We start from the raw sequence: 22,376 nt of genomic DNA on the forward strand, positions 1-22,376 counted from the left end.
AAGCTATCAATTGTGTTGAATTAGGGGGTTGATCCAAAACCCATTGGAAAGACTCCCTCTGAATTTACTGGGCTTTGTATCAGGCTCTGGAAGCGGTAAAATTTGAGCGGCATGCTGCACTGGTGGGATCACATGCACAAGAGGATATGGAAGCACATGTAGCTGGCTTGCACATGGAACTCCTGAAAAGAAATCAGCTTAATCTGTCCCTTGCTGTGCAACATTTTACAGGAACTAGCTTTATACCTGCTGAGCTGTAGAGCTGTTTTTGGAGAGAGGAAGAAAGGTCTTGTGGAAGCACTGGGACTGGGTGTCAGGAGAACTAGGTTCTGTTCCTGACTCTGCCACGGAGTTTCTGTGTGACATTAGGCAAATCATGTTAGTTGCTCTGTGCCTCCCTTTCCTTAATAATGAAATGGGAATACACAGGCACATTCTCTTCCACGCTGTGCTTCCCCTTCCCCTTTAGAGCATGACATGAGAGTGATGTCATCAGGCAAGTTCGTGAGACAGGAAGGGCAACAGACCATTGGCAGAGGCAGTGTGGCCCAGTGGATAGGTCACTGGACTGGAAGTCAGGAGACTCAAGTTCTATTCCTGGTTCTGCCACTGACCTGCGCTGAGACCTTACGCAAGTCACTGCACCTCTGTTTCCCTTCCTACCCCCTGTCTGTCTTGTCTGTATCGCAAGCTCTTTCAGGCAGGGGCACTCTCTTGCTATGTGTGTGTTCAGTGTGACACAGAGACCCATTGGTACCAACTAGCAAAGGGTTCAGTGTTTGTTATGAGAAACTCCTGTCTCAGATCTGATAAACTCATTATACGTAATACACTCTTTTCATGGTATTTATCCATAAAATGTAGCACGTGAGGTCTCTACTGAAAGCGTGGAATTTACCAATACTCATCATCGTTGCAAGATGTGTGCCCCGAGAAGTGTCACATTCAGCGCCTCGCAAGAGTGGGGACACAATCGTGCTACTGTAATATAGATAATTAATAATAATGTTAATTGAAAGAGTGAAATATAAACTCTATACACAAAATGCTGCCAAATACACAAAGTAATTACTTTTTTCTTTTTTAAAAAAATATCTTCTGTACTCTTTCGTTTGGAGTGATCTAGGGTGTTATATGCAACCATATATTTGAAAAAAAATTCAGACGGAAGTGACTTTATTTATTAATTGATATTGTCTCTTTAATTTCCCTAAAATGGTAACACTGACGCTTGTCCCATCTATATATGATCTAACTAGAAACATGGGTAAATTTCTTTTGACCTCAACCATATTAGTTCTTCACGCTGATAATTAATTGAAAATGAATGTGTTCAGCCTTCTTCAGTGCACCGGTGTGAAGTGTGGCTGTAAGAGGCTGCGCTGTGGTTTTAGGTGGAACATTACAGTTGGGAAAATTGGCCTTTCGTTAGTAAGGAGCAAGATCTTTCTGAATTGTAGGAGAGACACGCTGTAATTCTCTGTGTTCATTCCAGTATTGGTGATTGAACTTTTCTTACTGCTTTCTGCTTACCGATGTGAACCGTGTTGCACAGTTGTAGCTGAATCGAATGCAGACCCTGCTCATGGGAGAAAGCATGCTGTGTCACACGACTGCCTGGGGGAAATGGGAAGGGGACAGTAAGGCATACAGTAGCTGGCCTTACCATGTGGGTTGCACTGAGACCAGATACTACTTTTCCTATCTTAGGTGAAAACTAATTACACTAATGTAGTTCTACTACTTGGCACAATATTCTAAGTTCAACTCACTTGTCTTTTATCATAGGCTTTTCTTTTTCACTGTTACTCGGATGCTAATATGCATATGTTAAGGAGGTCTAGCCAATAGAGCCCTGGACTGGGAGCCAGGAGACGTGGGTTCTAGTCTCAGCTCTGATACTGACCTACTGTGTGACCTTGAGCAAGTCACTTCACCCCATTGTGCCTCAGTTTCCCCTCCCACACTTTGTCTCTTTCGACTACAAGCTCTTCAGGGCAGAGTGTGTCTCTTTCTGTGTGTATGTACAGTGCCTAATGTAATGGGGCCCCAAATTCAGTTGGGGGACTCTAGGCACTACTTTAAATGTTGTGCCATCATATTTTAATACAAAACTCTCCTTTCTGCTTCCTGGCTATGGATAGCTAAGGAGTTAGTACAGGAGTTATCTAGCATAGAGAAGTAGGGAGGGAGAAGCTGACTTCTGTTTCCCCTCCCGTGTACCTTCAAGATGAAGAGATTGCTTTGGGGAGTTATAAGGGTAAATGCCAGGAGAAAGTCCTGCAGGATGGGATTCATGCCTGGTGTGTATCCATTGACTCCAGGAGAGTTGTTATAGGAGCGAATTTGGCCCTATGTGTGTAGTTAAATTCAGATCTGTTATGAAATGATTATGACCATTCACCCCAATGGAGTTTGATTTACACAGTAGAATTAACAATAAAAAATGTTCGACAAGTTCCTGGACACTAGGTTTGTACCGAGGAGCCTGTTCAGGTTGGTGATCTGAGACCTTGAGACATGGGGACAGATTTTCCCTAGCTGCCTGGCACCTTATGCAAAGTTAGCACTAAACACCACCAGATCAGTGTGGCAGCATCTTACTTCCGCTTCCCCTGGGTGCACGTAACTGCATGAGGTGTAAGGGAGAGGAGAATCCGTGTCAGTGAGCCTTATTCAAACCCACCCCACCCCACCACTGGTGTAAATCCTTTGAAGTCAGCGGAGCCAAACCTGTGTGTATGAGATTGGAAACCGGCCCTGTGTATCTGTGTCCCTTTCCTCTTGAGTTGTGCATGTACTGATCATCTGGGTAGCCACCCAGGGGGTTATAACCTAGCAACAGGGCTGTTTCTTGGCAACAAACTAGGTTTCCATCTAATACTGAGAAGAGCTCTGGGTTCCGCCTAATTAAAGCAGTTGTAGAGCCAAAGCAGGCTGTGTGTCAGTGAGATTCCAAGTGCTGGGCAGTTCCATGTGTGTCTTGCTACACTTAGGGAACCTTCTTCATGTACCTATAGGGAATGTCTCATTCTAATCCTTGACGTATGTGCAGGAGCCATATCGTTACTGCTGCTTTATCTCTTGGTCATGAGAACTCTGCACTTGCTTATGACTCTGTGAACCCAGCCTCCCCGTCCCATCGGCGCGAGTAACCCCCAAATGCTGTCGTGTCCTGAGACCTGCCTGCATGGCAGATGCAGAGATCCGGGTCCTCAGCTGGTGTAGCTCCACTGACTGAAGTGGAACTCCACTGCCTCTTTCACTTCCCTAGGATCTGGCCTAGAATGTTTAAAGGGAAACCGCACTGTAATATTAGAGATTTTAGTAAACAGAGAGTAAAATCAGGGAGCTCTTTAAAGATGTGTCTTCGCCTCGGTACAAAAGAACAAAAATTAAATAGTAGGACGTGTCAGCAGTAGGGGGGCGGATACATCCCTGGTGTTGCCATTGTTTTACACAATACTCAAAAGTGTGCCAGGAGCTTTTGACTGGAGCGAAGTTATATTAGGGATGAATTTGGCTCAGGTAATGTAACTTGCTATAACACCTCCCTGGATGAGGGTTGAAACTGGCACCTTTGGATCTATAAGCAAGAACCTCTTCTGCTTGAATTAAAGGGATGCAGCAGACTCCTAAACATCTATACAGTTTAGCCAGCACAGGGGATAGAAATCCACTCTTCGTTGGGGGAGTTAGACTCATCGTTGCAAAGCATGACAGAATCAGGAGACTTCCTCAGTCTTTGTCAGGGAAGTTGGTTCTCTCCCCGCCACCCCCCAATTTCTCTTTTAAAAGAAAAAATGATTTTTCATGCAGCAACAAAAAGCATTTTCCAACCGTTAACCCTCTCTGCACTTCTATGGGGTGAATGGTGAATATTACTACCCCCATTGCACAGAGGGGGGCGAACTGAAGCACAGAGAGAGAAAGCAACTCGTCCAAGGTAACACAGTGGGTTAGTTTGTGGAAGAGACAAATGTAGAACCCAGGAGGCTAGTGTTTCCCCGATCTTGTAGGATTTAAGTAACTCCCACTGAAGTCAATGGGAACTGATTGTGCCCTGCAGGAGGAGGAACCAGGAACCCTAACATACAGCCCCGCCACTGCAATTCAAAGCAGCGGTAATACCCTTTGTTACAGAATGCCAGTCTCTAACTAGCAAAGGAGACTTCTCCTTGTTACTTGGTTCTCCTGCTGCAGGACAAGATGCCTTTGGAAGCTGAGACTGGAGAGCCCAAGCCATCTCTTTGGTCAGACTTTGGAGTTGGGACACCGACAAAAGGAGTTTGAGCTGTTTGTGCAGCTTTTAGAGAATCTTTTAATTATCAACAAAATGTTTGTGTTGTTTTCATTGTGTAGGCACGTCAGTTGATCCTCCAGAATGGTCTAAGCCTAAGTGACCTGGACAGGCACCCGGAGGTAAGGGAACTGTAGAAATGAAATCGCTTCTGGCAGGTGTGTTGAGATAACAACCCTCACCTTTTGGCTCTCGGGACCCGGGTTTGGACTGTGAGCTAGGGCACAGGTGGAAATGAGCCTGCTGTGTTTTAGTCCTAGTTTGCTCACAGTGCAGAACCACAACCCGGCTGAGGGTCTGTGTTCAGGAGAGAGCCAGGGATGGACTAAAAGAAGGTGTGCAGGTTAGAGTGGAGATCTAGTACCTGAGCTGTAAGAAGCTTGTTCTGGCCGATTTGTTTGACCCCTCGATTTCATGAGCACTAAATCCACCCCCTAATCCTGAACAAACACAAAATGAAGTAAACTAGAAGGGCCAGACATTGCATGATGGAATTTGGCCAGGACTCAGGGCGCTAACAGCCACTCCCTGGGTAAAGGTTCAGTGGCACCGTTCACAGCCCAGCCTCCCTGCTCCACGCTGCGTATCAGTTCAGCACTGATCTGGAGTGAACAGTGCTAGCTGCTGAAGTCACCCCCGCACTATTTCCCTGTATTTTCCCTGGGAGTTTCCCATTCACACACTGTCCCTACTTGTCTAACAAGACTAGACCAGATCAGCAGCTTGACGTGGTGTGTAGGTTATAGCTGGACTTGCTGGCTGCTTGCTGTTTATCTGTGGCTGTGTATCTCTGTGTAATTGTTTTCAAGAGACGATTATATTGAGTCATCTGGCCTTGAGTCTATCCAGAGCTAGTTTTCGATGTACTCATCAAGCCTTCTAGAAATCAGTGATTGTTTCCAACAGTATTTTGGGTTCAGGCTGGTGTTGACTAGACTCTCCATGTAGCATCGGACCTCCTGCTGGCATTAGGATACTTTTCTGCGCAGTAAAACGTGGACAGCTCTTAGCGGATGCATGAGTTGTGGGGCTGAGTGCAGCTGTGCAAACAGCAGGTGCCTGCTTCATGCCGCCTTTCATGACCAACACATTTGTTTCCCAAGGTTTCCAAGCCATGTTTTCTTTTCCCACAGCTTGATGTCGCCATTGACGGAGCTGACGAAGTGGATTCTGACCTCAGTCTTATCAAAGGTGGCGGGTAAGCAATGCTGCCTTGTGTCTGCTTACAGCTGCAGTGCTGCAGCCAGGCTTAAACAAATAGATTAATCTACTGGTGTTGTTAGAAATGTTTCTCTTATGGTAGTATAGCTCAACTGAAATCAGGACCCCACTGTGTGTAGTTCTGTCTAAAAACTTAGTGAGAGACAATCCCTGACCCGAAGAGTTTATAATCCATTATCCAAAATGGAGTAGGGGGTGGGAGTAGGAGCAGCATCGGCATCTAGTGATAGAAGCAGTGATTGCTTTGGGTTGTGGCTTTGCTAAGGTTCTTAATCCTTTCACGCAGATCAGTCAGGAGCAGATTTGTGTTTTTGGGATTCCATGTGAATTCAGTGCTTCGAAGGGTGCCAGGCTGACAACCCTGGGTATCCACACAGTAGGTATAGTAATATTGGCCTGTCCACCACTGTGCCTCACGCTAGGCCTGATTGGACCACCTGTAGAGGTAGAAAGAGTGCAGTCTTCTATGTCATGGGTGTCTGTGCTAAGTCCCCCAGAGACTCTGTTTGTTGGTGTGCTTGGCTGATTGCCATCTCCCCAGTGACCATGGCTATCAGTCTGGTCCCTTTCACAAGCACTAACTTACATTAGGTTTATGGGAAGAGGGAGGGGGTGAAACAATCTCCGGAATGAGTGGGGAGAAAGTGAGGGATGCTGTCATCCCGTGGGCCCACCCAGCATGAAAAGGCCAGTTTAATATGTTTACTTCTTAATTTTCTTCACAGAGGGTGCTTGACACAGGAAAAGATAGTAGCAGGCTATGCAAAATGCTTCGTCGTCGTTGCTGACTACAGGTAAAATATGTACTGCACTTCATTCCCACAAGGTGAAGACAGAGGGCCAAATTCAGCCATAGCTAAATATGTGAGTTCATAATGAGCGAGCACATTATTTTGCTTCCAACGCCGTCAGTGGGCGCTTGGCCCTTGATGTCAGTGGGAGCAGAACCAGGTCTAAGTACGCCCAGCTCTGCTGACACCTCATTAATTGAATTTGACTTTTGTTTTTTAATTTGCAAAATCCCAGAGTTCCCAAATTGCAGAAAGTGCTTGCTTCAGAATTTATCTGGACCTGTGCCTTTGGGAGTGGGTATGCCCAGCTGCCTTGCCAGCTTTCCAACTTGACTGGGCATCATTATCTGTTCTTGGGCTAACTTCCCCCTCTGCTTACATCTGTAGGATAATAGAAAATTAACCTGCAGTCTTTCTGCACAAGTGGCTGGGTGGTAACTGGATGAACTCCTGTGGCCTGTGCTATACAGGAGGTCAAGCTAGATGATCTAATGATCCCATCTGACTTTAAGACATATGAATCTGTCTCAAAAAAGGCTTAAGGAGAATTTGAATGGAGCACGAGGCTTTCTGCTGCTCCTCTGAATTTCCCCCTAAAGGACTTGGATGTTGTGCCCTTTGGGGCTTTATATGTGAGTGTATTAATAATAATAATTATAATTATTATTATTTATTATAATATTTTAGATGCTGTAATGTTAATATTAATCCTGTTTAAAACCAATTACCTGTAGAAAAAATTCTAAGAACCTTGGGGAGCAATGGAAGAAAGGAATCCCCATTGAAGTCATCCCAATGGCTTACGTTCCAGTCATCAGAGCTCTGACCAGGAAGTTTGGTGGCGCTGCTGAGCTGAGGATGGCTGTTCGTAAAGCGGTCAGTATGATCAAAGGTCTCTGAAGAAGGCCGCTCCCCCAGATGGGTGTACGTGGCGTGTGGCAAAACAGAAATGTGACGGATAATGTCTGTGCAAATATATGGTTTGTGCTTTTGAGTATATATAAAAGAACAAAAAACCTCTTGGCCTAAATTTTCAAAAGTGACTAGTGACTTTGTGCATCTACTTGCTGAGCATTCCCTTCTGAAACTCAGGCCCCTTTACAGTGTTTCAAATAGTACAGAAAAACACAATGAATGTTCCATACATTTCTGGAGACAACATTTTGTTTCAGAAAGTGGCGGAAGTGCCAAGGGGCACAGCCATTTCAGACTTGATTCTGACTAAGGGAGGAATGGGTTGTGAATCTGAAGGTTCCAGGCAATTTGGATGAAAGTGATCATGAAGTGATAGATTTCAGGATTCTAAGGAAAGAAAGGAATGAGAGCAGCAGAATAAGAACATTGGACTTCAAAAAAGCAGACTTGAACTAACGTAGAGAACAGGTAGGCGAGGTCCCATGGGAAGGAAATCTCAGAGGGAAAAGGAGCTCTAGAGGGCTTACAGTTTCTCAGAGACAGTATTAAAGACACAACAGCAAACTATCCTGCTATGAAGGAAAGGTAGGAAGACTAGTAAGAGGCCAAGATGGCTTCATTAGGAGCTCTTTAAAGACCTGAAAATCAACAAAGAATCCTATAAAAAGCGAAAATATGGACAAATTGCTCAGAGGAGTACAAAAGAATAGCACAAGTATGTAGGTACAAAATCAGAAAGGTTAAGGTGAAAAATGAGTTACATCTAGCAAGAGACCTAAAAGGCAATAAGAAGAGGTTCTTTAAATACATTAGGAGCAAGAGAAAGCTGAAGGAAAGTGTCCATCCTCTGTTTAGTGAGGAAGGAGAGCTAATAACTGATGACATCAGGAAGACTGAGGTGTTTAATAACCATTTTGTTTCATTATTCACTAAAAAGGTTAATGGTGACCAGATACTTAACACAATTAATATAAAAAAAAAGGGAGAAGGAATAATAGGGAAGCCAAAATAGGGGGGAAAACAGGTTAAAGAATATTTAGAAAAGTTAGATGTACTCAAATAGGCAGCGCCTGATGAAATTCATCCTAGTATAATTAAGGAAACCTCTGAGACAATTTTGCAATCGTTAGCAATTATCTTGGAGACCGTGTGGAGGATGGGTGAGGTCCCAGGGAATTACAGACCAGTCAACTTTATTTCGATACCTGGAAAGGTACTGGAACAAATTATTAATCAATCAGTTTGTAAGCAGTTAGCGGATAAAAGGGTAATAAGGAATAGCCAGCATGAATTTGTCAAGAACAAATCATACCAAACCAACCTAATGTCCTTCTTTGACAGCATTACTGGCCTAGTGGTTAAGAAGGAAGCAGTAGACTAGATGTATCTTGATTTTAGTGAGGCTTTTGACACAGTCCCACATGACATTCTCATAAGCAAACTAGGGAAATGAGGTCTAGATGAAATCTCTGTAAGGTGGGTGCACAACTAGTTGAAATACTATAATCAAATAGTTATTGATGTTTTGCTGTCAAATGGGGAGGCCGCATCTAGTGGGGTCCCGTACTACTTAATATTTTCATTAATGACTTGGCTAATGGAGTGGAGAATATGGTTATAAAATTTGCAGATAACATCAAGCTAGGAGCAGTTGCAAGCACTTTGGAGGACAGGATTAGAATTCAAAATGACCTTGACAAAGTGGAGAACTGATCTGAATTCAGCAAGATGATATTCAGTAAAGCCAAGTGCAGAGTACTTCACTTTGGAAGGAAAAATCGGCAGCACAACTACAAAATGGGGTTTAATTGGCTAGGCAGTAGTACTGTTCATAGAATCATAGAATATCGGGGTTGGAAGGGACCTCAGGAAGTCATCTATTCCAACCCCTTCTCAAAGCAGGACCAATCCCCAATTTTTGCCCCAGATCCATATATGACCTCCTCAAGGATTAAACTCACAACCCTGGGTTTAGCAGGCCAATGCTCAAACCACTGAGCTATCCCTCCCTGTTGAAGAGGATCTGGGGGTTCTAATGGATCACAAACTGAATATGAGTCAGCATGATGCAGTTGTGAAAAAAGCTAATATTCTGGGGTGTATTAACAGGAGTGTTGTATGTAATACGAGGTAACTATCTGGCTCTACTCAACACTGGTGAGGCCTCAACTGGAGTACTGTGTCCAGTCCTGGGCACCACACTTTAAAAACGATGTGGACAAATTGGAGAGAGTCGAGAGGAGAGCAGTACAGATGGTAGAAGGTTTATAAAACCTCACCTCTGAGGAAAGGTTAAAGAAACTAGATATGTTTAATCTTGAGAAAAGAAGACTGAGAGAGGGACCCTGATAAATCTTCACATATATGAAAGGCTGTTATCAAGAGCTTGGTGGTCAGTTGTTCTCCGTGCCCACTGAAGGTATCAAGAAGTAACGGGCTTAATCTGCAGCAAGGGAGATTTAGGTTCGATGGTATGAAAACTTCCTAATGATGAGGGTTGTTAAAAGCTGGAACAGGCTTCTAAGGGATGTTGTGGAGCTCCCATCATGGGAGGTTTTTAAGAACAGGTTGGGCAAACACCTGTCCGGACAGTGTAGAGTTACATAGTCCTGCCTTCGTGCAAAGGTCTCGATGATCTTTGGAGGTGCATTCCAGCCTTACATTTTTACATTCTAAATTGGGCACCTGGAAAGGGAGGTACTTAAAAATTTTGAAGATGTAAGTCCCTATTTTTACCTTTGCAGAAATCTGTTTCTTTAAGTACTTTTATCCCCGTTGTACAGATGGGGAGTTGAGGCACAGAGAGGCCTGGCCCAGGATCACACAAGAAGTCTATGATGGAGCAGGGCATTGAACATAGGTCTCCCAAGTCCCAGACTAATGCACTAACTCTTGTATTCTCCTTCTTCTCTACCTCTCTGCCGGGAGGACCGAGATTATATGTGGTGGTAGTTAAATTTTATTCTAGGTGTATTAAGAAGAAGGTTGCTGTTACCAAAATACAGTAAAAAAATCTTTCTATGACAGCCATAGGTTAATAACATCATCCTGGCCACAATCCTGGGAAATCCTAAGTTTTGATCATGGGGCTAATGCATCCATGAGGAATCTTACTCATGGGTGTAGTATTGCTCTGAAGGGCCTAATCTAGTCTCAGATGAAGGCGATAGGAGTCCTTCCACTGGCTGAGTAGGCTATGGATTAGGCTCTTGGTTTTGTATTGTTCTGTGACTTTTGAGTTGTATCCATCTTCTTATGGTGTATATGAGTGACAAGATCCCAGAGAGCACTGATGAGGAATCGCTTAGCGGTTAGGGTTCAGGAAGGTCAGGTATGGCTGGTGTGTCTCTCTTCACCTTCAGGCCAAGCAGGGTCTCTCAGCCCCGGTGGGAACATGGTGATGAAGAGGTTTAATGTCCTCTGTCTGTATCCTTTCATAGACTGCAGATGTCCTCACAGCCACTCTCCAAAGCAGTAAACTAGAAAGGACCATTAGGCATGCAGTAACTCTCCACGGTTAGTCTATTGCTAAGAAATTAAGACTGTATTGGAATGTTTTGCTCTCCTTTGCTGGTCAGAACTCCTCATGCTGATCTTCTCCAAGAGTAAAGTAACGTCACAAGACTTGTATCCTCATCTGTTTGTTTGAAAAATCAACCCTTGAGACATAGCTATTATCTCTCTCTTTCAGACAACCAGCTGAGTTCTGTTGAAACCAGATTTTCAGACAGTGGATATGACAGTCAGCTCTGCCTGTTGCCATACAGACAAATCTTTACATATTGAGAAATAAATGTTTCCAAGTGGCGTGCTGAGAGTTTCCCCATGTGACTTTCCTTTGATGTTTGTGGTGCTAATTCCACATGTCTCTCTACAAAGCACTTTGAAAAATCCCCCTCTAGTTTTTAATACTTACCTTATGGGGAAACTCAGAATAATGACTTTGAATATTCAGTTCCATAGGATTCTTTGCATCAGGGATTGCACAGCTTTCCGCTCTAATATGCAGCTTCTTTGACTTTCTTAGCTGTGATGTATCTATAGAAATCCAGTGGACAGGACCACCCTGGCAGTGCTAGTACTATTTTCATAAGACTGCTAAGAGATGAATTTCCAAAGTACTTTGTTCATACGGCATTTTGGTTAATCTGTGCCAGGGCTTCCCGGAGGGTCCCCGGCCCCATTCAGGGCTCTGGGCTTCAGCTGCAGGTCGGGCTGTGTGTTGGGGGGGGCGGCGGTGGCGGCTTCAGTCCCACCGCGGGGTGCTTGAGGCTTCAGCCCCTCAGTGGGTGCTCCAGGGCTCTTGTGGGCTTGAAAATATTTACTGGCTCTGCTCTGGATGGCTCCAGCTGAATTTAAGCCCTAATCTGTGCCAGACTCCTAGGGTCTGCCATTGACTCAACTGTGCCACTCTGGGAATATCACCTATCTTCTTTGGTCCTCTCTTTCTTCATCTGTAAAATACTTGCCTACTTAACAGGTGCTTTGTGAGAAGTAGTGAGTGAGGATTAAAAGAGCAATATAGTGCTTAATATCATGTATTGTTTCCTGTTTGGCCTGATCTGTTCTCCAGTATTTGGTGCCTTGCAGGCTTGTTTCCATTAGGATGAGAAATTGTGAGATGAGTCAGGTCTATTCTTGAAGTCATCTTGTTTGTGGACATTTCTTGTAAATAAAGTCCTGTTTCCCTGAACACAGCAGCAGGTGATGTCCTTTGGAATGCCCAAGTCAGCTGCTCCAAAGACCTCTGTGCCCAAGATCTGTCCATCTTCTTCCTCTCAGGATCACACTTCTCCTGCAAACCAAGATGTTAGCACCCATGTTTGCAAACAGGGCAACCCCTCCACAAAGGTTAGCACTGACATGTCATGGGGTCTAGTGCCACAGCCCCTCGCTGTTTTCACTACATGAACGGACTTATTTGCTCTTTCTGTTGGGCCGGAGAAAGTAGTCGGCATGTCCGTTGACCTGAATGAAGGGATTGTCCTTGGCTCCAAGACTCCTCTCATGGTCGCCGTTCGCACCTTTTGGTATCAGTATTAGAAGTAGTGGGGGTGTTTTGCATTGAAGCTCTTCTAACGGCCAAGGACAGACTCTTTTAGGGTACCAAAATGGGTTACTCTATGAAAAGCATCCCCTTATCATGCTTAAATTGGTTAATTAAGGGCTGTCTTCCAGCCTCTGTGTAGAATATGACTAAATGCCATGTGTGTAATAGCAGTTTATTCTTGCACTGCTGAAGCCAGTAGGAATTTTGCCATTGAATGCAGTGGGAGCAGGTTCATCTCACAAGTACATACATTTTTAGTCCCACATTCACCAAGGTGTCCAGGTGCTTTCCACAGTCCACAGACCCACATGCTTTGATATAAACTGGATAGCTCTGTGTGTGTGTTTTGTTGTTGTTGTCCTCCCCACCTGGTGCAAAACAATGAGTGGGGCAGTGACACAGTTGAATAACAGCAATTTTCTTTATTTTATATGTTCTGTTTGAGACATTTATTTCTAGTGGAGAGCTGTGTGGGCAGCCAATTTTGTGTCTGAGTTTAAAAAAAAAAAAAAAAAATCCTTACAAGGTAGTTAACAACTCATCTTTTTGCCTAGGGTCCCGTGGTGACAGATAATGGGAATTTCATATTGGACTGGAAGTTTGACAAGGTCCACAAGTGGAACGAAGTGAACACAGCTATAAAAATGATACCAGGTAATCTCTCAGATTAAAAAATCCCTGAGTTCCTGAGGTCTGATCTACATTGGAAATAAGACATCAGTGGTTAACAGTGAAAGTAATGAACCATTGGAACAATTTACCAAGGGTCACAGTGGACTCTCCATCACTGACAATTTTGAAATCAAGATTGGGTGTTTATTTTTGTTTGTTCGTTCATTTGTTTTTTTAAAGATCTGTTCTAGGAATTACTTTGGGGAAGTTCTTTGGCAAGTGTAATGCAGGAGGTCAGACGAGATGACCACAATGGTCCCTTCCAGCCTTAGAATCGGAGTCCATGAAGTTATACTGGTATAACTCTTTTGGTTAGGGATGGTATATTTTGCTTCCTGAACTGGAATAAGTTATCCTGGCATAAGCGTACGTATCCTGGTGTAAAATTGTGTATACCCTGGATGGGATTTTGTCACTTTAACTATCCCAATATAGTTAAAACAGCAAAACTTTCTAGTCCAGATGAGTCCTAAGATCCTAATTCAGTGAGATACATAAACTCTTGCCTAAATTTTAAGCATGGAAATACCATGGTGCTACTCGCATGCTTAAAGTTAGCAAATGCTTGAGTATCTTGAGTGGTCAGATGTCAATTACATTAGTGTCCATCGATGCCATTGACTTTACACCACTGTCACTTCTTTAGGAGAACTAGATCCTAGTCTTTTTCAAATGCTCTTTGTGCTGCTTCAGGTAGGAGCTCCTCATCGCAGCGTTGATGGACTCTTGGGGTGGGATTTTTCAAAAGCATCGAAGCCCCATTGAGAGATGGGGTGACTTGTGCCCCTAAGTGGGCTTTTCTGCATGCATGCAGGAGGGCTCTAACTTCACCAGGGTCGTTCCAGTGGTCCTATCCCCCTAGGGTAGAAGCAGTTCATACCAGTGTAAAGGTGCTTTTACCAGCGTAGCTATTCCCATGCAGAAGGGAATAAGCTGTGCCAGTATAATAGTATCCATGCTGGAGGCTGCACTGGTAAAACTATTGGTAAAAGAATCTCATCCCAACCGACACAGTTATACAGATACAAAATCTATGTAGACCCAGTCACTTTTAGGTGCTTTTAAAAAAAAATCTCACCCTTATTTTTATAAAGGTTTGCAGTGGCCAAGAAGTCACAAGTGGGGCTGTCATGTGTAGGGTACGTCTGCATAGCAGCTGGGGAGTGTGATTGCCGGCTCTGGTAGACATACACACGCTAGTTTGGGAAACGTGGCCCTGGGGCCGGGGCGGTATGGGCTAGCTGCCAGGGTACGATCCCGTCTAAGATCATAGGTACACACTCCGGTGTCTCGTCTGAGTCGCCGCTGCCGGAGCCACAGTCTTTCTCTTAGTGTACGTCTATTCTACCCGCCGGATCGGCAGGCAGGGGGTTGATTTATCACATCTAGTCAAGACACGATAAATCGACCCCCAAGCGCTCTCCCGTCGACTCCTGTACTCCACCGCCACGAGAGGCCCGGGCGGAGTCAACTGGGGAGCGGCAGCAGTCGACTCACCGCAGTGAAGATGCTGCGGTGAGTTGGTCTAAGTACGTCGACTTCAGCTACGTTATTCACATAGCCAGAGTTGCGTAACTCAGATTGATTCCCCACCCCGGTGTAGGCCAGGCCTTAGTGCACTAGCTCGATCAAAGCTAGCCCCTGCACATCCGCGTGAGCTGGGAATTCCACTTCCCATCTGCAGTGCAGACATGGCCATAGATCTTCGGGCAGTGATTTAATTTTGGGAAGAGAATTTTTTTTTTTTTTTAACCTTTGTATAGCTCAAAAAGGGGTTAGTCAGATGAGCTTTTGTTGGTCAAATAAAATAAAACAGAAAACTTGTATATTTCAACTCCCAGTAAGAAGGTCGACTGCTTTTACCTCTGACTTAAATTACACTTATTTAAAAAAAAAAAAAAAAAGGTGATCTCTTTAGTTCTGAGATCATCCACCAGGTGGCAGCATTGTTTCATTCATCTTTTCAAAACAAACTTTGTCTGAGATGGTACACAAGTAAACTCGATTCTGCAGCCCTACTCGTTATGTGTGGCATACTTGTGAGGAAACGTGCTGTGCAGAGATGCTAGCCTTCCCTAATTTTCCATAATCTTCCCGGTTTTACATGTAATTACAAAATTCGTAATTCAGGCTTAAATCAACTAATTTTGCAAGTGCGCGTGTATTTCATAGAATAGAATATCAGGGTTGGAAGTGACCTCAAGAGATCATCTAGTCCAACTCCCTGCTCAAAGCAGGACCAATCCCCAATTTCGTGTGCGCGCGCGTGCATACAGGTCACTCACCACCACTGAGGTCCGAGGAGCACAGTGAACAGTGCCGCTGCGGCTGGGGGAGCTCTTCTCCACCACCTTGTGGCACATACACAAACTGCGCAGTGAGGCTCTGATAGGAGGCGAGCCATGTTGAAGGGGTTGGGGTGCTGCTGGGTTCACTGCCCAAGCCACAGGCTGCTCTTGCTCTTGCTGCCCCAGGTGGGCCCTGCTGGACAACGCTAATGCGCGCTGAGTAACGAGAATGCTCCAGTAGGGTCTGCCTGGGGCAATTAGAGCATAACACATAGTCTGTGTCTTGGGTGGTGAATCCAGCAGTGCCCCAAGCCCCACTGGCCATCCCTGCGGCTTGTCTCTTGTCACACCATCACTGCGCAGTCTTGGGGAGAGGAGAATCCAGAGGGGCAGGAGGACACAACAGAGGAAGAGAGCAGGAGCGTGACAGAGGAGGGGAAGAGGAGGAAGATCATCTTGGGAAGAAGGTTCAGGCCCAGAACTGGCCAAGGTAACTAAGAGCCCTAAGCAGCATAGGAGGGCAGCTTTCCTTGGTCCAGACCTCCCCTTCTCCTTCTTCGGGGGTGGGATCAAGGGTGCAATGAGGGGTGGTGCAGGGCATCCAGGCCTCCCCCTTGGCCATAGACCATAGACATCTAAAATGCAGCCCAAGCGGTCAAGGTGCTATCCCCAAGCCCCTGTCTGTATTTGGCTTCACACCTTTGGCATTTGCTGATGATTCAAGCAACGTCACTGATTTTTTCCATAAACATCCCTAAAAGTCTCAGAGCAAAGTAGGCAGCTCTGCACAGGAGTAAGGACAACTGAGCTCAGGTTGGCCAAAAAACCGGCCCTTACGGATTAAAACCTCTCAGCAGAGTTTATATTTTATTTAAAAGAAAATACTAAGTACGCTTGGGTGCAATTCTTCATCACATGGGTGTTTTTCTCCACGTTAAACAGTGTCCACAGTCTTGCAGTGTGTTGTGCATGGGCCAGTGTAACAACCTGCCTGCTGGCCCTGTATTGTAGCCTTGGGGCCTTACCCAGGAAGCGTGTGGTCCTGAAATGGGGTGTTCTGGAAGAGGTATGAGGTTACTCGGATCCTAATTGATGTTTGCTGTTGAAACCCTTAATGGCAACAAAATCATGGTGCCTTGCATTTCGTAACCCTTTTTCTTCCCAAAGCAAAATTAAAGTGGTGTACAAATTACGGCATCACTTCCACGGGCCACTGAATGGAGCCCGCTCTAGAGGAAGGTGTGTCAGCTGTTGTACATAGCATTGCTGGGTGCTGTTAAACAATAGAAGGGAGGAGATGAAAAGGGTGCTACAGGGGAATTTCTATTGTAGATTACTGGCATTTGGTCACGGTATCAGTGTTAACACTTCTCCAGCCATAAAGAATGCATCTGACTTTCAGTGCCGCAAGTGAACATGACTCTGTTTGGAGACCATTTAAATACATGCCGCTCATTTCGTTTCATGTCGGGATGAGCACAGCAGTGTCGTTCAGGAACAGGAGTCTGGAGGCCTGTTGTAACAAATACAGCTTTCGCTATTTCGCTGCATAATGCAACTGGTCGCCAGGTGACTTTGTTTCAGATACTTTTCCATATTTAACGCCAGAAGAGACCATTAAATCATCTAGTCTGATTTCTTGCAAACCACAGGCCAGGGAATTTCATCTAGCTCCTCCTGTATTGCGCCCAGTAACTTGCCTTTTAAATCAAGGAGGGGGAAATTAAATCTTGGTCATATAGTTTAAACCCTGTGTACCACTCTGCACAATTTTCTCTATTGTGATTTCCTCCCTAAAGCCCTGATTCAGCAGGGTACTTAGCATGGCTCTAATTTTAAGGGTACGAGCAGTCCTGTTGCCGTCAGTGATCTTACTCACGCTAAAAGTGAGGCTTGTGCTTACGTACTTTGCTGACTCAGGAACTATGGACATATCTACATCAGAGGTGGTGGTGGTGAGAATCCTTGGTCGCTGCTGGTGGACTAAGTAGCGGTTCTGTTGAGGGAGGGGGTGATCTCTGTAAAGGGGCCACTTACCGGTTTATTTTTCGTGCTCTGAACCATTATAAATGATCTGATCTCACACCTCCTAAGAGTCTCGCACCTTGTTGTGGCAGCCTTGTGGGGAAAACCCCAGACTCCCCTTCTCCCTGAAGTAATTGGCTCTGGGGCATAAGAACGGCAATACTGGGTCAGACCAAAGGTCCATCTAGCCCAGTATCCTGTCTTCTGACAGTGGCTAATGCCAGGTGCCCCAGAGGGAATGAACAGTGTGATCAATTCCCTGTCTCCCATGCCCAGCTTCTGGCAAACAGAGGCTAGGGACACCATCCCTGCCCATCCTGGCTAATAGCCATTGATGGACCTATCCTCCATGAATTTATCTAGTTCTTTTTTTAACCTTGTTATGGTCTTGGCCTTCACAACATCCTCTGGCAATCCACAGGTTGACTATGTGTTGTGTGAAGAAATACTTCCTTTTGTTTGTTCTAAATCTGCTGCCTATTAATTTCATTTGGTGGCCCCTAGTTCTTGTGTTTCTGAGAAGCAGTAAACACTTCCTTATTTACTTTCTCCACACGAGTCATGATTTTGTAGATCTCTATCATATCCCCTCTTTAGTTGTCTTTTTTCCAAGCTGAAAAGTGCCAATCTTATTAATCTTGCCGCATATGGAAGCTGTTCCATACCCCTAATAATTTTTGTTGCCCTTTTCTGAACCTTTTCCAATTCCAGTGTATTCCAGGTGAGTTTGGCCATTTGCTGCTCCATAGATGGTGTGAGACCCAGGCTAGCACTGGATTATGAAAGCATCAGGGGCCACCTGCTAGTGCAGAAACCTGCCTCTGCTGTGAGGCCTGGAGCAGAAAGCGATGATGAAACCTGGCCCCTTTTAGTGTTTGCAGGAATCACAGTCTGAGGGCCTAATCCTTCGTCTCCTAGTGATTACGCCTGTCGTACCAAAATGGCTTTTTGCTAATCTGGTTCCTAGCCTAGCTTTGCGTGGAGGAGCTCCACATTGTAACATCTGACCCACCCCTGCAGTCTGCCCAAACCACTGCAGCTTAAATAGCCTCCCTCTACTGCTTGGACTTTGTGTGACGTCCTTCCTCCACCTCCCAGCCTCCAAGAATATCTCCATTGGCTTCTCCGCTTCTGCCTTAAGCTTAAGACTGTTGTCCTTGCTTCAGTGCCCTGCACTACTCTGCCACCTTGTATTTCTGTCCTGCCCCCACTTCCCTTTGTAGTCTTGTCTCACTCTCACCTTCCTGCCTCTTCCGATGTTCCCCTGCACCTAGAACTCCCTGGCAAAACGGAGGAGCCACCTCCTTAAAGCTAAGCCATAGGCGGATCTTACCCCCCCCTAATGAAAAGCCCTGCCCTGCTCCGCCAGCTTCCCCTTCTCATCCAGGGTACTGGAATTGTTCTGTTGTGATCCTGCGAGGTGCAGGGCACCCTTAGTTCTCACCGCCGGGGAATCTCGTAGGATTAGATTTTGGACTGGAAAGCACCGGGTAGCAGGTGCAGTGTCAGAGCAGTCAGCACGAAAGATCTGGAAGTGAATTATACCCTGTATCTGCTCCCTGTAACTTGCTGTACATGGATCAACTGTATTGTTTTATTACAGTTAAAAATAATGGGTGAAATCCTGCGCCCCTTGACGTCCCTTGGCAAAACTCTCATTGACTCCAGCGGGGATTGGATGCCACCTGGTGTCTTGACGTTCACCATTCCACTGTGTCTGAACATATTTTTCTGCGCTGGTTTCCAGCAGCCAGTTGATATCAGCCTTGAGCCCCAGGCAGCCATGCTAGTCAAACGAATCTAAATGAACTGGTGAAAGTTGCCATGTGTCACTCTCTATTTAGAGTTGCACAGCAGGGACCTGCCGGTTTCACGTGCAGCTCGTGAAAACCCTGTGCCATTTGTCTCTGTTGTGACAGTGAGTCCTTTATTTTCTGTTCTGAAACGTGCCCCGCTGCAAAGAGGGTGGTCGCTCGTAAGGTAGAAGAGGAAAAGAAACAGAGCCATCAAGACGTGCATTCTCATCCAAAGCTCCCACTGATAGTACTGCTGCCACGCTTGTCCTCCCTTCCCTTGTATATCTCGCTCCTGCTGTTACGTGTAAGCTTGGTGTGTGTTTGTGCAATGCTTGCTTCAGGCCCTGGTGCTTAATGACTGCTGTGGGGCTACTTGCTTAGCCCTCCCGATCCTTCTGAAGGCCACAGAGCTGGATTCCTGCACCAGTACAGAGACCCACTGGCTTTAGTGGGGCTCTCCATGGGTGCAGATGTCCTCTTGCACTGAGCTGGTTGCAAAGTCAGGGTGTTAGCAAGCACTTCACTCTATGTTCCGTTCATACCCATAAGAACGATCATTCCAGATCAGCTCAGTGGTCTATATAGTCCAGCATCCCTCCTTAACAGTGGCCAGTACCGCTGCTCCAGCGGGTGGTGTAAGAAATCCTGTAGTGGGGAATTCTGGGATAATCTGCCTATAGGGAAACTTTTCTTAACCCTTTCTTCCCCCCATCAAATTCTAGGTTGGCTTATGTCCGGAAGCATAAATGTCATAAGCTTGTCAGGACAGAAACTGATTTTGTAAAGCCATAGTGGACTTTGAGGCCCAGGTCCTCAAATGTATTTAGATGCCTAAGTCCCTTTGAAATCAATTGGAGTTAGATGCCTAAATACCTTCTGAGCGTCTGGCCTGAATGCCTGATCAGTAATACAGTCCCTAATTCTAGAGGATTAGAGCAGCCGGGGTAAGCCTGGCAGATAAGAGATGGTTCGAGCCGTAACCTGTGTGTGAATGTTCTCTTCCCAGGAGTGGTGGAGACAGGTCTCTTCATCAACATGGCCGACGTGGTTTACTTTGGCATGGAAGATGGTTCTGTCAGCGCCCGTGAGAAACTGGCCCTCTGACACAGTCCAGCCACATGATGCTCTCTGCCTTCCAAACAGCGGTCGTAATGGTGCCAACCTGACACATTGCCTTAACGAGCAGCTGGTCAGTCGCAGAGGTTGGGGCAGAAGGTCTTTCGGGATCCGCTGACGTGCTACTGAATGTCTTTTTTAAAAACTATATTCTCTATTTTTTATTGTTCAGGAACGCTTGTCATTTTTTTTTAAAAAAAAGAGTCACTTGAATAGAAGTTGCTTTTAACATTTTTATTTTGTTTTATAAGAAGCATTTACCAAAAAAGACACATCTTACAGAACTTGAACCCTCTGGTTGCTCTGACAGCGTCTTGTTGCAGGGAGAAAGGTGATCACAATGTATTATTTTTATTTAGTTTGCTGGGAGGAAAAATTAAAGATGCAGCATGTAAAACCAGGGCGTATCCAGCTGGGACCTGCTGATGCCTTATTGGAACCTTTTGGTTCTGTATTTTCTCCCCTTTGGTTTTTTTACATCATGGTTTTTAATAGTACAGAATGCCTAGTTATTCTGCATGGGTAAAATTTACCCACTGTGCAGAGGGTCATGACAGAAGTGTTGCATGGGCTTTTTCTGGCCCTTTGCATAGGAGTGAATTTCATCCTTTGGGCCAAATGCTGCTCTGTTAAACCAGTGTCAATCCACAGTAACTCCCATCAAGGTTAATTTCAATCAGTGAAGTTACTCCAGATTGACATCCTTGTAAACAAGAGCAGAATTGGGGCCTGGATCAAGTTTACAGAAGTGTATTGGAGAAGCTTTCAACAATGTCTAGTACCTTAGCGGCAAATCATTCGGTTAGGAATGAAGACAATTTATCACACCTCACAGCTGGGTTGATTCATGGGAGGATAGATCGGAAAGCAAAGGAATATTGAGTCTTCCTGCCTGGACTGGATACAAATGTAGCAAGAGAACAAGGCAATCATCTGATGTATCCTATTCCTCCTATAGGTGCTTTGCATGTTATAGTGTCAAAAACGTGAGTCATCACTTTGTATGTTATGGGCACTGAAATAAAGAGCTGTAATGCCAGGTTTTTGACTGTTCTGATTCTCTTTTACGATGAAATATTTAATACCTGATGAGACAGAACCTCAGTTGGTGTAAATCATCTTCGCTAGAGCTATGACTCTTTCCACTTGCCAAGGATCTGCCCCGATTTGGGTAGCTTAAGGCCTTACGTGGGATTTAAATGGGGCTTAGGCTTTGTGCTGGCTCTCTCTACAAGGGTGAATTTCACCCACACTGAATGCACCAGTTCACATTTGATTTCCTCTTTGATCTTATCAAAATATTTTGTTTTGCTGTCACCCAAGTGTCTGAACAACACCTGTTAAACTGCAGCACTTGCATGCAAATTCTATGAAACTGAGTGAGAATTTGCATCTGTGTCTAAAAACGGCACGTGTGAGTAAGATGTTATTCCCTTTTTGCAAAAAAGGTTATTTTGATTATCTGAAACCTCCTCCTCCCTGCAGACGTGTCCTGTCAGGTCTAAAACTGCCCCATAGTTTTATACCAAGATGGCCTGCGATAGAGCGTTTCCAATAGAGTGATTATGATGGAACATTATGGTAAGAAACAGTTTGTAAGATACTATCACAGCAGCCTAGATTAGGAACATGGAGCCAGAGAGACGTTGTTTCAGATTGATCGAGTGAAATTTTCAGACTCTTCATCCCTTTATTTTCTATAACATCATAGTAGAATGAACAATAAAGCAAAACTAATTTAATTCCCACACAGGATTCTGTCTTGTTGCACACTGTGCTTTCCAAAAAGAGGCGTTTTTTTGGGCAGGGAGGGACAATTCCTGTTTTCTGCATATTTTGATTTCCCTAAAACAAATGGCCATGTCACCAAAATAAATCATTGGGCCCTCGTATTTCACCGTGAGCTTGATCAGTGAGTCCAATGGGAGGATGCAGTAGCAGGCATCATGTACTTGTTCATCCTCACATTTATAATATTATCTGGATATTTTCTTTTTGTGTGTGTGTGGGGGGGAGGGGAGCAGGTGGTGGAAGCAAGTGTAATAACACTTTATTATAATTATATAGCACATTACAACTGAGGATGTCCTCCGCCTGACCCTGTGTCCACGGTTACTGTCTGGGTGTGGAATAAGCCATGATACCGCATATCTCATTACCAGTAGGCCCTACTGGATTAAGGAGACAATGTTATAGACATAA

General features: G+C 45.0%; 1 protein-coding gene across 1 annotated transcript in view; it reads left to right on the forward strand.

Annotated features, from left to right (window-relative positions):
• Positions 1 to 21,213, forward strand: part of RPIA (ribose 5-phosphate isomerase A) — a 32,250-nt gene extending 11,037 nt beyond the window's left edge. Inside the window, exons 4-9 of the mRNA XM_048849230.2 lie at positions 4,363 to 4,422; positions 5,434 to 5,498; positions 6,247 to 6,315; positions 7,047 to 7,188; positions 12,832 to 12,931; positions 20,065 to 21,213. Of these exons, the coding sequence (XP_048705187.2) occupies positions 4,363 to 4,422; positions 5,434 to 5,498; positions 6,247 to 6,315; positions 7,047 to 7,188; positions 12,832 to 12,931; positions 20,065 to 20,162 (534 nt within the window). The 3' untranslated portion in view covers positions 20,163 to 21,213. The remainder of the gene's footprint in view (positions 1 to 4,362; positions 4,423 to 5,433; positions 5,499 to 6,246; positions 6,316 to 7,046; positions 7,189 to 12,831; positions 12,932 to 20,064) is intronic.
• The last annotated feature ends 1,163 nt before the right edge of the window (positions 21,214 to 22,376 follow it).

Source organism: Caretta caretta, chromosome 4 (genome assembly GCF_965140235.1).
Source record: "Caretta caretta isolate rCarCar2 chromosome 4, rCarCar1.hap1, whole genome shotgun sequence".
NCBI classification, from domain to species: Eukaryota; Metazoa; Chordata; order Testudines; family Cheloniidae; genus Caretta; species Caretta caretta.